At 43.1% G+C, this 12,928-nt stretch overlaps 1 protein-coding gene across 1 annotated transcript; it reads right to left on the reverse strand.

Annotated features, from left to right (window-relative positions):
* Nucleotides 1-9,728: 9,728 nt before the first annotated feature.
* Nucleotides 9,729-10,652, reverse strand: LOC146796918 (olfactory receptor 1C1-like). The gene has a single exon (XM_085630261.1). The coding sequence runs from the start codon at nucleotides 10,650-10,652 to the stop codon at nucleotides 9,729-9,731; it is 924 nt and encodes a 307-aa protein (XP_085486387.1).
* Nucleotides 10,653-12,928: the final 2,276 nt, after the last annotated feature.

Below are 12,928 nucleotides of genomic sequence, written 5' to 3' on the forward strand. Positions count from 1 at the left end.
GGAAGCTGGAATTCGGAAGAGGGGCCGGGGTTTTATCGTTATTGGACCCGCTTGTCCCCGGATGTAAACCCATTGCCCCCTCATGTGAGGCCTTCGTAGAATGACTCTCAGTTCTGGTCATTCTGACCCAATTTCTCGCCACCTGTCCTGGCCAATTCCGCAGAGGGTCGACGGATCACGGGGTTGGGGCGGGAAACCTTTTTTATGTGCTACGGGGCAGAATTTGTTAGCAGCTGCTAGGAGAAAGCAATTTAGTTGACTGGGCTGACACTGGATATAAAAGATGCAATGAATCCACCATAGTGCCTCGTTGTCCGTGGTTTCTATGTTGGCGAGCGCTGCCAATCATGTCATTGTGTGATCCTCGGCTGATGCAGGATAGTAGTTCTAGGTCTCTTTTTTTAGCATGTGCTGGTTTTAGTTTTTCAATATCCGGTCACTCTAGATATATTAGTTACCAATGCGGTCAATTGCCCACCCCTACCCCGCTGATCCCTAGTCTTTGCTAGCACCACAATCACACACCCTCCGGGGAACAGCCGCCGAAATCATACCTTTCATGTGTGTGGTAAAAGAAACTGAAACAAGCATTAGCATAGCCAATAGGTCTCGCTTTTGGGACCTTATAGGTGTTTAGCCATGCAACAGTTGCATAACTAAATACTTATAAGGTCTCAAAAGCGAGACCTATTGGCTATGCCAATGCTTGTTTTTTATATTATGCCCCCGGGGCAAAATAGAATATTCAGATCAGGAGCTTTTTTTTTTCGGCCAAAATTAGCGCTGGGTGCGTGAATCTCGCCGATTTTTTTTATTTTAAAAATTCTTTTTTTGGCCCTAGGGGTCCTTGTGGGACCCCCTGAGCAGGCCTAGGGGGTCAGGGTGTTTCTACCCTGCCCCCTTGTCGCGTTTTTCGCCTTTGTTTTTCAGTTTTTATGTGCCTCGGTTCCACCGAGGCACAAGATGGCTGCCAACACTTCCTGATCTAGAGTGTTGACAGCCAATTAGAATACAGCTCGTGCACGGCAGGGTGCGCTGTGGGTGCGGGGAGGGTGCGCGGATCCTCCGAGGCCATAGATATCACTACATTTTTTACCCTAATTTTCTCAGGAACTACTGAACGGATTTACACCATTTAAGCAAAAGGCACGAGTCTGAATTGAGGACTACCTCTTTGGCAAATTTGGTGTAATTCCGTTCAGCAGTTCGGGCTGTAGCTGCGTCAACAGGTCCTATGGGAAAATGCATGGGGAAAACGAGTTTTGTGACCCCCCTTTTTTCTCGGCCCCCGCTTGACAAATCACCGTGAAATTTTCAGGATAGGAGCGGACCGGAGCTGGCCAAAAGTTTGGAAAATTTTGTGAAGATTCGTCAATCGGCGCCGACGTTATTCCAAATAGAATGTTGCGGATTTCCTATGGAAAATAGGTCCTAACTATATCAACCTACTGGCGACCGCCAGTAGGTAATATATATATAGCAGCTTGTGACTCCACAAGGAGCCGGGAATCATTGTATCCTGACTCGCGGCCCGCCAGGAATCTACGTGAGGGGCTTGAATGTAAAGGGGACCCAGGAAGCCTAAGGACACCATCTTCAACACAGGGCTATCCGCCTTTATTATTCTCACCTTTACCCTGGCAAATCAGACATGAACTTTGTCTTCCCCATGCACAGCCTATCCCGACCAAGTGTATCCTGGGACCTGTGGTCTAGATCTACAACTACAGAGGGCGTGCACACATTCAATCATGGGGCTGGGCTCTCAAACCAATGGGAGCACGGCAGGATATTCAAAGGTGCGGGTGGAGCAGTACCGTGAATGCAGAGGCATCTGAGGAAGGCGATAGCGCCGAAATGCATTATGCCTTACAGTCCTAATAAATGGCTTCAAATTTGAACTCCCCGAGTGGCTTCTTACCTTTCGTGATTGGAGGGGTGTGTTTGGATATATATATATATATATATATATATTACCTACTGGCGGTCGCCAGTACGTAGTTATAGTTAGGACCACTTTTCCATAGGAAATCCGCAACATTCTATTTTGAATAACTTTGGCGCCGGTCGACGAATCCTCGCGAATTTTTCAAAATAGGTGGGGCGCTACGCTCTGCTCCTACCCTGAAAGTCTCGGGGGGATTCATCAAGCGGGGGCTGAGATAAAAGGGGGGTCCCAAAACGCGTTTTTCCCATGCATTTTTCCATAGGACCTTTAGACAGGGCTACAGCCCGAACGGCTGAACAGAATTACTAGAAATTTGGCAGAGTGGTAGTCCTCAGGTCAAGGAAGTGCCTTTTGTATGTTTGGTGTAAATCTGTTCAGTAGATTCTGAGAAAATAGCCTTTAAATCAATATATATATCTGAGCCAGTTTACGGTGCGCTTACGGTACGCTTACCGTACGCGTACGGTGACGTGCGCGAGCGCGATTCTGATTGGCTCTTAGATCTTAGTAAACATTCGAATCGGCCGAAACCAGGAAGCGGCGGCCGCCATTTTCTCTCTCGCACTGAGAGTGATGTTTAAAATATAAAGCACAAAAACATGTAAAGGGGCTGTTTAGACAGCTCCCACACACATAGCAATGTTGAGGGAGTCCCCAAAGATCCCCCAAGGCAAAAAACGGAATTTTAATTTTTTCGCTAATTTCGCCGATTACGCTTACCGTACGCGTACGGTAAAAAATTATAGAAAAAAAAAAAATTTCCACACTCTCCCCACCCCGTCCGCAATTGGTGCCCGAAGGGCACCAATTGTGCATGGCTTATCAAAGATGAGTTAAACTAAAATATTTAAAAAAAAATAATAAAAAAAAAAATTATCCACACTCTCTCCACCCCGTGTGCAAATGATGCCCGAAGGTCACCATTTGTGCATGGCTTATAACATATACGAAAAATTAAAATATTACCTTTCAAAACGAAGTGCATCATATGTCCTCCATGTGCGCACGGTGCGCGAAGCGCATCGTGCGTACATGGCCCATCTAGCGTAACGTGGGCACGCAGTGCGCGTAGCGCACCGCGTGGCCACCGTGCGTGCACGGCACTAACTGCGTAAAGTGGCCGCGCGGTGCGCGAAGCGCACCGCGTGCTCACTGTGCGCGCACGGTGCGCGAAGCGCACCGTGCGCGCACGGAACGAACTGCGTTAAGTGGGCGCGCACGCCACGAATGGCGTAAAGTAACTTAGCATTTAAAAAACCGCATTTATGCTCCCACCACTTCGTTATTTCATTTTTCATTTTTTTCTCTACATTCTTCAGCATCAAATTCACATCAGTATCCATATTGCCATTTGATTCACTGGTAATTACAGCATTTGAATTGACTCGTGGTAAGTTACCAAATAATAAATACGCTGCCGCCTCGCGTTCTCGTACCGCGTCACTCGACATGTTTTGAGGCGTTTTACTGATACGTAAAAACAACAACGTTGTGTATGTTTTTGAAAGAAAAATAACCCTGTGTGAGCTCGCGTTATTCCCCAACCTACGTTTATTCCGTCTTACTCACCAGTGTATGCAGTACACCTTAGCGAGTGCTCCGACTTCAAACTTGGGCGTCTGCTTCCTGGTGTATGTATATATATACACATACATATATTACCAACAACACAGTCCACAAACAAAGGGTGCACTTTATAGCTGGTGCATGCATCAAGGCTGGACTGGCCTTGAAATTATATTATTCACTAAAACAATAGATAACACAGCACCCTCCTTGGGTTTTTGTGATTTCATTTATTTGTAAGCTATGTCACTCCACCTATGTGTTTCGACCACAAAAAGGTCTTGGTCATGGTACATATGTCCCAAGGACCAATGACTGTCCCTAAAAAATATCTTCCCCTGCATTGGCAAAGGGGAAGAGGTCCCCCGGGGACCCCTTCCCATTGGCAATTTGCAAGTGTTTTGCGACCGCAATTGCGGTCGCAAAACATTCTCACATGGCTTCTGAGTCGCTATTAGGGAGGGAATGTCCCTTGCAAATAGCGAGTCACAAAACCTATCTACTGAGTCTCAATTAAATTGTGACTTGCTAAATAGGCTTTGTACATAGCCCTGTAGGTTTTTGCCTGCACAAATGGGTTGCAAACCCGTTTGCGCATGCAATAACGGGTCGTACATCTGGCCCATGGTTCTCTAATCAATAGTTCCACTTGTGTTTTATATCTAGGATCTTTTTCACCATTTCTTTAATCCTGTTTCCTCTTCTTCCGCTGCAGGCAGCGCCTAGTTGCCTTCAGGCAGTAGTGCACAATATAAAAATAATTTTCATTTCATTTCATGATCTTCTATGACTTTCAACAAATAATTTTTATACCGCAAGAAAGCTCATTCTTAATCCCCTAGAGCAACTTACCGGTGTAAGGACAGGAATCCAGTCATGGCCCTTTCAGAGCCCTCTCCAGCAAGTTGCTCCCTTGGTCTCTCTCTCTCTCTCTCCCTCTCTCTCTCTCTCTCTCTCTCTCGCTCTCTCTCTCTCTCTCTCTCTCTCTCTCTCTCTCTCTCTCTCTCTCTCAGTTCTCTTCAGGTTTATTCCAGTGTTTTGAAATTTCCCTTCACTCACTCACTTGCCATCTTGCTCTATATTGTTCCAGTTCTCCTTGTCATTGCCCCTTGTTTGTGCCTTTTCTCTTTGTCACTGCCTTCTGTTTTGTTCCACTCATCATTTTCATTGCTCTTCAGTGTCTTTTGTAAATGTTTTGAGTCTTTTCTCTTTTGTCATTGACTTGTGATCATTGTCTGTGCCATTTCTCTTGGTCACTGCCCTTCATTTCACCTTCTTGTTTCTTCTCCCCCCTGCGCTCATTACCTTTTCCTGCTATCACACTTCCTTCTTTCCCGCTTCCCATCCCAGCAGCCCTCACAGTGTGCCTACTGCCACCTGTGTTCCTCCCAACTCCCAAGACCTATTTAATTGGGCCGTTGACATGGACAAACCATTAAACAAGTACATTTCCTAGCCTCCCTTTAGTGCCTATATGTGCCCGGACATCCATCCAGGCAAGGCCCTTTTGGCCCCTGCTCCAGCATGTTGAGAATCCTGCATTACTCTTCTCTCTCTCCTTGTCTCTCTGTGTCTCTCTCTGTCTCTCTGTCATACACTATCTCTCTCTCTCTTCTCCTAAGGTTCTTCCACCCTTTAGGTTTTGCCATTTCTCTTCTCTTTTCTCAACGTACTCACTTTTCACTTTGCTCTGTTTTGTGCCATTTCTGTTTGTCAGTACCCTTTGTCTGTGCGTTTTCTCTTTGTCATTGCTCTTTGTTTTGTGCCATTTATCGTTGCCATTGCTCCTTGTTAGCTCCTTTTCTCTTTGTTTTGTGCCTTTTTTTCTCTTGTCATTGGCATTTGTTTGTGCGATTTCTGTTTGTTGCAGCCCTATGTTTTTTGCCATTTCTCTCTATCATTGACCTTTGTTAGGTCATTTTGGTTTTGTTTTGGCCCTTTTCTTTTTTGTCATTACCCTTTGTTTGTGTCATTTCTCTTTGTCACTGCCCTTTGTTTCTCCAGTTCCTTTCTTCTCCCCAGTGCACTTTACCTTTTTCTGCTGTCCTGCATCTGCTCTCCTGCTTATCGCTTCGCAGGACCCTCATAGCCCCACCCACCACATCTTGCGCCCCTCCCACCACCCAGAACCTACCAATTATGGCTGAAGTGCAAATCCTGTCTCTGTCCATCCATGCCCAGCACCAGGAACCCTGCTCCTACTCCAACCCACCGCTAATCTGCCACAACTCTCCACCCTCTCAACCCCAAACACTGCTCCTTGTTTTGTTTCCACACTGCATCGCACATCACCAATGGAGCATTATCCAGTGCATCCTCTGTTTCTCATGTACACACCAGTACCTTCAAACTCATTCCACATTCTGATACACGCTCCTCAACACCCGCTCACTTACCAACTATCACACAGAGATCTGGGACCTGCAGGATGACCACACCCTGGATCGGTTGTTCCTCATGGAAACCTCGCTGAACCCTGCAGCTGTACCAGACATTTCCACAACCATCACTTTGGCTGCAAGATCACCAGCCATGACAAAATGCACAAGCCCAGAGGTAGAATTACCATCATCTACAGGAACTCCATCAACTGCACCATCACCATCAATACACCATCCACTAGCATGGAACATCTGATGTTCAAACTGCACATTACTGCCAACTTCACCCTGAGTGACCTTCTCATCTACAGACTACCAGGACCACACACCAACTTCTCCAACACAACAGCAGACTTCTTTGTACCACTCGTCCTCAATGCAAATAATTACATTCACCTCAGAAACCTGAACTTCGAACTCGCTGACCCCAACTCGGACGCATTCCTTGAGGAACTTGGAAACCTGAGCATCAACCAGTGAAAGGTCCTACCCACGCTGACTGACACCTCCTTGACCGCGTTTTCAACCCCTTTTTACAGCATCTGAGTGGAAGAACCAACACTGGTAACCTTGTCAAGTTCAGCATTCCCATTCCATTCCAACAAACTTAAACCACCGCCGAAACAGCCTGCCACAACATTGAACAACATACTAAACAAGGACAGGACCACGGCTCTCAGCACCCACTAACCTAAACACATCAACAGCCTCCACACGCCATCAAGAATTTCAACACTCAGTCCTCTCCTTTACCAACAGCCTTTCCCCCCTCAAGCACAATAACACTATGAGATCCAGATTCCAGATTTAAGCCACTTGGTACACAGAAGAAGTTAAGGTGATGAAGCTATACTGCAAACAACTGGAGCACAGATGGCGAATGAACAAAGGAAAAAAGATAAGAGCATGTTCATGTCTGCCCTGACACACTACCACCAACTGACCTTGGCAGACCAGAATCTATTCCAGTGGGGAAATGTTGCCTCCAACTAAACCTCCCCCTCACAGGTCCTAGACAAAAACCTCTCCCTATTCTTACATATCTTAGATTCCTTTTTATATGTTGGTGGATGGGTTTTTCCATCACAAAGGGGCTGGATATCCCATCCCCTGAAATATAAATCCCATTATATTCTACTGAATTTATTTTCGGTGACGGGATATCCGTCCCTGTTGTGACCATCTACCAATATCTAAATGAGGCCCTGAGTGTTATAATCACCAGTCAGTGCCATACATAATTCAATATGTAAATCTATCTTTATACGGATGGGACACCATATAAACACTTAGGGACTGATTCACAACGGTAAACTTACACTTTTGTGAAAATGTAAATTGTTTTGCTATTCACAAACAAAGTTTATGAGTAGTATCTTTATGTCTGCGGAGTCTCTGCACTCGTGGTGAAGACTCAGCACATGAAAAGGTTGGCAGTCATAAAGATACTGGTAAAATTGCTTTGTGAAATGCAAAGACTCATCATAGATTTACACAATTGTGTAAGTTTGCCTTTGAGAATCAGACCTTAAAATTGGGATTAAGAAACCCATTACCTTTGAAAATATTATTAAAAAGACCACTGTCAGTCTAAGTGAAAGCCAGTACTTATAGCTAATGTCTATAGACTGTTTTTAAAGAGAGCAATCAGTAATTCAATGCTTACCACCAGTTGACCAGCATTACAAACTATCTTAGATGAAAGATTTCACCCATATCAGAGCTTGCGTGTTGTAAGTGTGTAAAGGACGAGAGCTAAACTAACATACTTAAGTTAATTAAGTACTTAAAGTGATCATAGCTAAATTTGCTAGTACAATAACTATCACATTCAAAATATTACAATAGATACTGCAGATCGTATTTGTTAAAGCCACGCTCATATGCTCCAAGCTTAAAAAAAACCCAAAATCTCTCTTTCACACAATTTTAAAATCTGACCATGGCCTCTTCCATGGTGCTTTATGCTTTCACTTGCCACAATCCCTATTTTATTCAAATTATATCTACAGGTAGAGTCTCTCAGATGTACAGACATGGGGTATTTTTCTGTGGGATTTTTAAACACTCTTAAGTGTTCCTTTCATTACTCTTTGACAGGATGTATTGTAGAGGCCACATACATTTTAAAACTGGCAAAAGTTACGATGTATGCACAAAACAGTGTGTTAAAATTCAGGAATTCTTGTATTGGATAACTGTTTTTTCCTGAGGTTGTCAGAAAAAGTTGTTTGTTTGCTATTTGTGAAGTTACAGAAAATACAGTTGGCACATTTGAAAAATGCTAATGTATCAGAAATGGTTTCTTTTCTATTTGCCACCTTTGGATTCCCAATGGTTTCACTGGTGCATAATACATCCTACAAGTGTTTTACAATGGCTAAAAGTGATCTCAACCTTTTCATTAATGTGTTTGGACATGTCTTTATCAATTTGCAGCAAATGTCAATGCCTCTTCAGAATCCGATAGATCCTAGAATGTTCATGATTATATTTAATGATGAACCTGACAGTAGTATCTTTCTTACATTTTGCTTTGAGTTTGAGTTGATTGCATCCGTAACAATTTTCTTCTCGAGAATTTACTAACTTTTTCTACTGCTTTATTAATAATGTTTGCATATTCCTTTTCTACAAATCTTATTTGTATATTTGTTTATTTCTGGTAATCAAGTTCAGTACTGCTGATTCTCTGTGCCCAAAGCAGTTCAACAAAAGGAATAATATGCTTTTGGTGTGACTCTTACAAGCCCACGCTGACAACACACAAGTTAGCCCTCCTTCATGAACAAGACACCCAGGAACTGGAACACGTTCATGGCATGCATGACCAAAATCGCTAACTGGATGAAGTCCATATGTTTGAAGTTGAACACTGATGAAACTGAAGTCATGATCTTTGGAAAGAGCTCCTGAACTTGTGTCTCTGTCTGGTAGCCGATAGAACTAGGACTGACACCCACCTCCACCACCAACAACAAGAGCCTTGGGATCAACATCGACTACAATCTTAAAATGATTGCCCAAGTCAACGCCATCCTACCATCATGCTTCCACACCCTGAAGATTTGAAGGAAGATTTTTAAATGGCTCCCAACCAGCACCCTGAAAAACTGTCAACCATGACCTTGTCATCAGCAAGCTGGACTCTGGGAAACCCCCTATATGCCGGGATCAGCAAACCGTTCACCAGTAGGCTGCAGACTAATCACAACTCAGTGGCCAGAATCTGCACACACATCTCACCTCAAGGAGTTACACTGGATACACATACACACATAAGCACAACTCAAACTCCTCACCCACACATTCAAAGGACTGGATAACTCTGGCCAAGCACACCTTAACAATTGCATCGGCTTTCACAAACCCACAAGACATTGTTAGTCAGCTGGACTTCTATTTTTATGTATCCCGTGCATTCATAAACCTAGATCCAGTGGTGGAGCCTTCTCCTCCATCAATACGAAAGCATGGAACAGCCTGCAGAAACACATATGAGCCTCCCCCTCATTTCTTGAATTCTGCATTAAGATAAAGACCCAGCTTTTTGAGTAATCGCATTAGGCCCTAGGCTTTGCTACATGCACATCTACTCAACATGAGAATACCATCCCGTGTGAGAGTGCTCTTTACAAATCCATGAAAAAGTGTGCACCTTATTCATGGACATTACATCACATGCCATATCATGCAGTCATCTGCATTACTCTTATACAATTAGTCTTAGAAAGCCAGCTTGCTATCATGTGAACTTTGAATTTCTTTAGTCATTGACTAGTAAATTCAAACCTACAAAGTTGTTTCATTTAAACTCTATTACACCTACATATCTATCTACCAAGTACTTTCCTCAAGGCTCTTTTGACCTCCTTATTTCTGAAAGTGTAGATGAAAGGGTTCAGCATCTGGGGCACAACAATGTACATTACACTTACAATCCTGTCAGAGGGAACAAACGTGGCTGTAGGGGGGCGTACATACACAGAAAGTGCTGACCCGTATAAGAGTGTGACAACAATAATGTGTGAAGAGCAGGTGGAAAATGTCTTGCGCTTGGCTACAGCAGTCGGCATCTTCATTATGGTGATGATGATATGACCATAGGAGATGGCAATGCAGGATAAAGGGATACTTAGAATGAAGCTTGCCTCTACTATGTCTACAAGTGTAATAATTGTGAGGTCTGAGCAGGAGAGCTTGAAGACTGGTACAATTTCACAGAAGAAGTGGTAGATTATGTTGGACCCACAATAACTCAGCCTTGAGGTCCAAACTGCATACAGCAATGAATGTAGACAGACGATGACCCAAGATCCAGAGACAAAGAGGATGCAAAGCTCCTTACTCATCACCAATGTGTAATGAAGAGGCCGGCAGATGGCCACATACCTATCATATGCCATTACTGCCAGGAGGAAGCTTTCCATGTTACCAATGGCATGATAGAAGAACATCTGAGAGAAACAGCCTAAGAAGGAAATTGTCTTAAGTGCACGAAGAAGGTTGATTAAGAGATTTGGGATGATGGTGGAGGTGACAACGATATCTACCACCGACAGACAGCAAAGGAGAAAGTACATGGGGTTGTGAAGGTGGGAGTCACTGATAATCAATGCAATGATAACTGTGTTTCCAAAAAGTGTGGTAATGTATGTGATTAAAAAAATGACAAAGAGAAGTTTTTGATCCTCACCAAGATCTGAAAATCCAACAAGGATGAATTCTGTCACTGTAGTTTGATTGCCTTTATCCATACTTAATATACCCTATGAAGAGAGAGAATGGCAGAACAATATCAGTTATGGTAATGTGTTGGTTTAAAACCTACATGGTAAGCAAATAATATTTGTCTCAGTAATATGAAATATTACAATAAACATGTTCCCTTCCTTGAAAACTTGAGGGTCCCCAAATGCATTCTAATTCCTATCATCTCCTTTTTAGACCTCCATTACACTCATTCATTACTTCTATGACTACATACTTCCTTCTTTTATCACTCTCTTGGTCTTTCTCTTCAAACACATGGGTGCACAGTCATTGACTTCATGCCACCATGATAGTCATTCCTCCCCACTCAAACTACAGGAACACCTTTGTTTTTTATATGAGTTGCTGCTTCACTCTCATAATCAGCCCGTTAAGGAAGTAGATTTCTGTGAAGAATCTCTTGCATACTGTTTGTAGTTTAGCCTAACCCGAATGGCCTATTTCAAAGACAATTGCATGTGACACATAAACAGCATCATCCAAAAAACCATTACAGTTACGAAATATATAGTTTAATATTCCCAAACTAATTTAGTTAAAAGGAATCAAGATTAAAGTTTAAAATGACACCACAAAAGGAAAAATAGGACATAAGGATTAGGAGTTTTAAAATGTTTAAAAAAACCAATCTGAAATATACCAATATTGTAGCAAACATCCAATGCAAGAAAAAGGGGTGCAGTTGCCAGTGACTTAGGCATCCTCAAAGGCTGATCAGCAATGGAGTGAGGCACAATTCAGGTTGCTGGCTTGCTCTGGTCAATATTTATGGAGGATTATTACTAAGATACCCCATGTGGCTGACCAGCAATGGAGTAAGTTTGTGCAAAGGTCTGCGGTTCCACACAGTCAAACGTTTTACTTTCTCACTCTTTGTCACTTTTAGGGAAGTAAAAAGTCACCTCCAAAGAGCAAGGCAAAGACAGGAGGCCCCCCCACTCTGCTCAGTCCAGCCGCTCCGCTCACCCCTCTTCCCTGTGTCGGCCGCCACTGTCGCTGAATCATTTCCATGGGGCAGCAGAGATGTTCATCCTTCATTGATTCTTGTGATTGGGCAGGTGGGACTGGTTTAAGAGATGGGAGAACCTTAAAGAGACTTAAACACAGAAACATTCAGATCTCAGTTGTATCTGCTTTAGGATTCCAGTTTTTCATAATATGCATTCAAAGGGGTTTGTGGCATAACAATTATTCACCCAAAATGAATTCCAAACGTTTAAAAGATATGTACATAGTTGAAATACTTCCTAAATTAAACAGAATGATTTTCACCTATGCATTGTTGAGAATAGTGATTTTTACGTTTCGCCTGTACAGAGCTTGTGATGTGCTTGTGGTGCAGATCAGGGCATATAAATTCTCCCTACTTCCACGGATAGAGTAATTTCACAGATACACGCTCATACACTCACCATACGCTTGGGCCCATTTCACTAACATACACTCAGATTACTCTATCAGTACCAACCATGGGAGAGAAAACCTACTAAACACCCTGCATCTACAACGAGGTCAATGAGACCAAATTGACACTGTCTTGAGTCATGATTTAAACAACAATAATCACAATAGAGTACTCAATAATTGACAAGAAATAACCACCAACAATGTATTTAAAATTATGGTACTTTATCTAAAATTAGTTCAAATGAAAGTCAACCAATAGCAAAATCATTATTCTCATAGTTACCTATTCTAGCTAAATGTCATAAATGGGTCAGGACAGGTCTCTCAGTAGAAGTCTCCCAAGTCGCCGTCCTCACAGCATCGATCCTCACCAATGCAAGTTTGGGAAGAAGTGGCCTCAAGAATCCCAAATGCAATGAACACGGACCCTCTCTAGTCTAGTATATTTATAATAAAAATTACAAAATAATAGTAACATAAAATGTTCTGAATTTCCGTTGAGCCGCTGAGCAGAGCGAGCAGGAAAGGATGTAGCATCGCTACATTTGGAAAATCTCCGCTCAGAAAAATCACAAAAATAAAAAGACGGAAGAAGGAAACTCGAGTTTACAAATGTTTCTTTCGAAGCGCTCTTCCTTGATATCTCTAGCAGAGCCACCGCAGCATTGTCATTGTTCATTGTGGCCTTATCCTTGTCCAAGGCACTTGGACCTACGCCCAGAGCTGCTGTCCTCACGGAAAACTTTTAAACCAGGCGAAGGCTGTGGTCAGGTGTCTCTCGACCATGTTCAGCAAGGCCCTCTCATCAAAATTCAATCACTCGAGTACAGGCTGTAAACGGCAGCCATTTTCT

The sequence above is a fragment of the Triturus cristatus genome, chromosome 10, assembly GCF_964204655.1.
Source record: "Triturus cristatus chromosome 10, aTriCri1.1, whole genome shotgun sequence".
NCBI classification, from domain to species: domain Eukaryota; kingdom Metazoa; phylum Chordata; class Amphibia; order Caudata; family Salamandridae; genus Triturus; species Triturus cristatus.

Excerpts from the sequence above, each read along its gene's own strand:
- LOC146796918 (XM_085630261.1), bottom strand. The coding sequence starts at position 10,652 with ATGGATAAAGGCAATCAAACTACAGTGACAGAATTCATCCTTGTTGGA.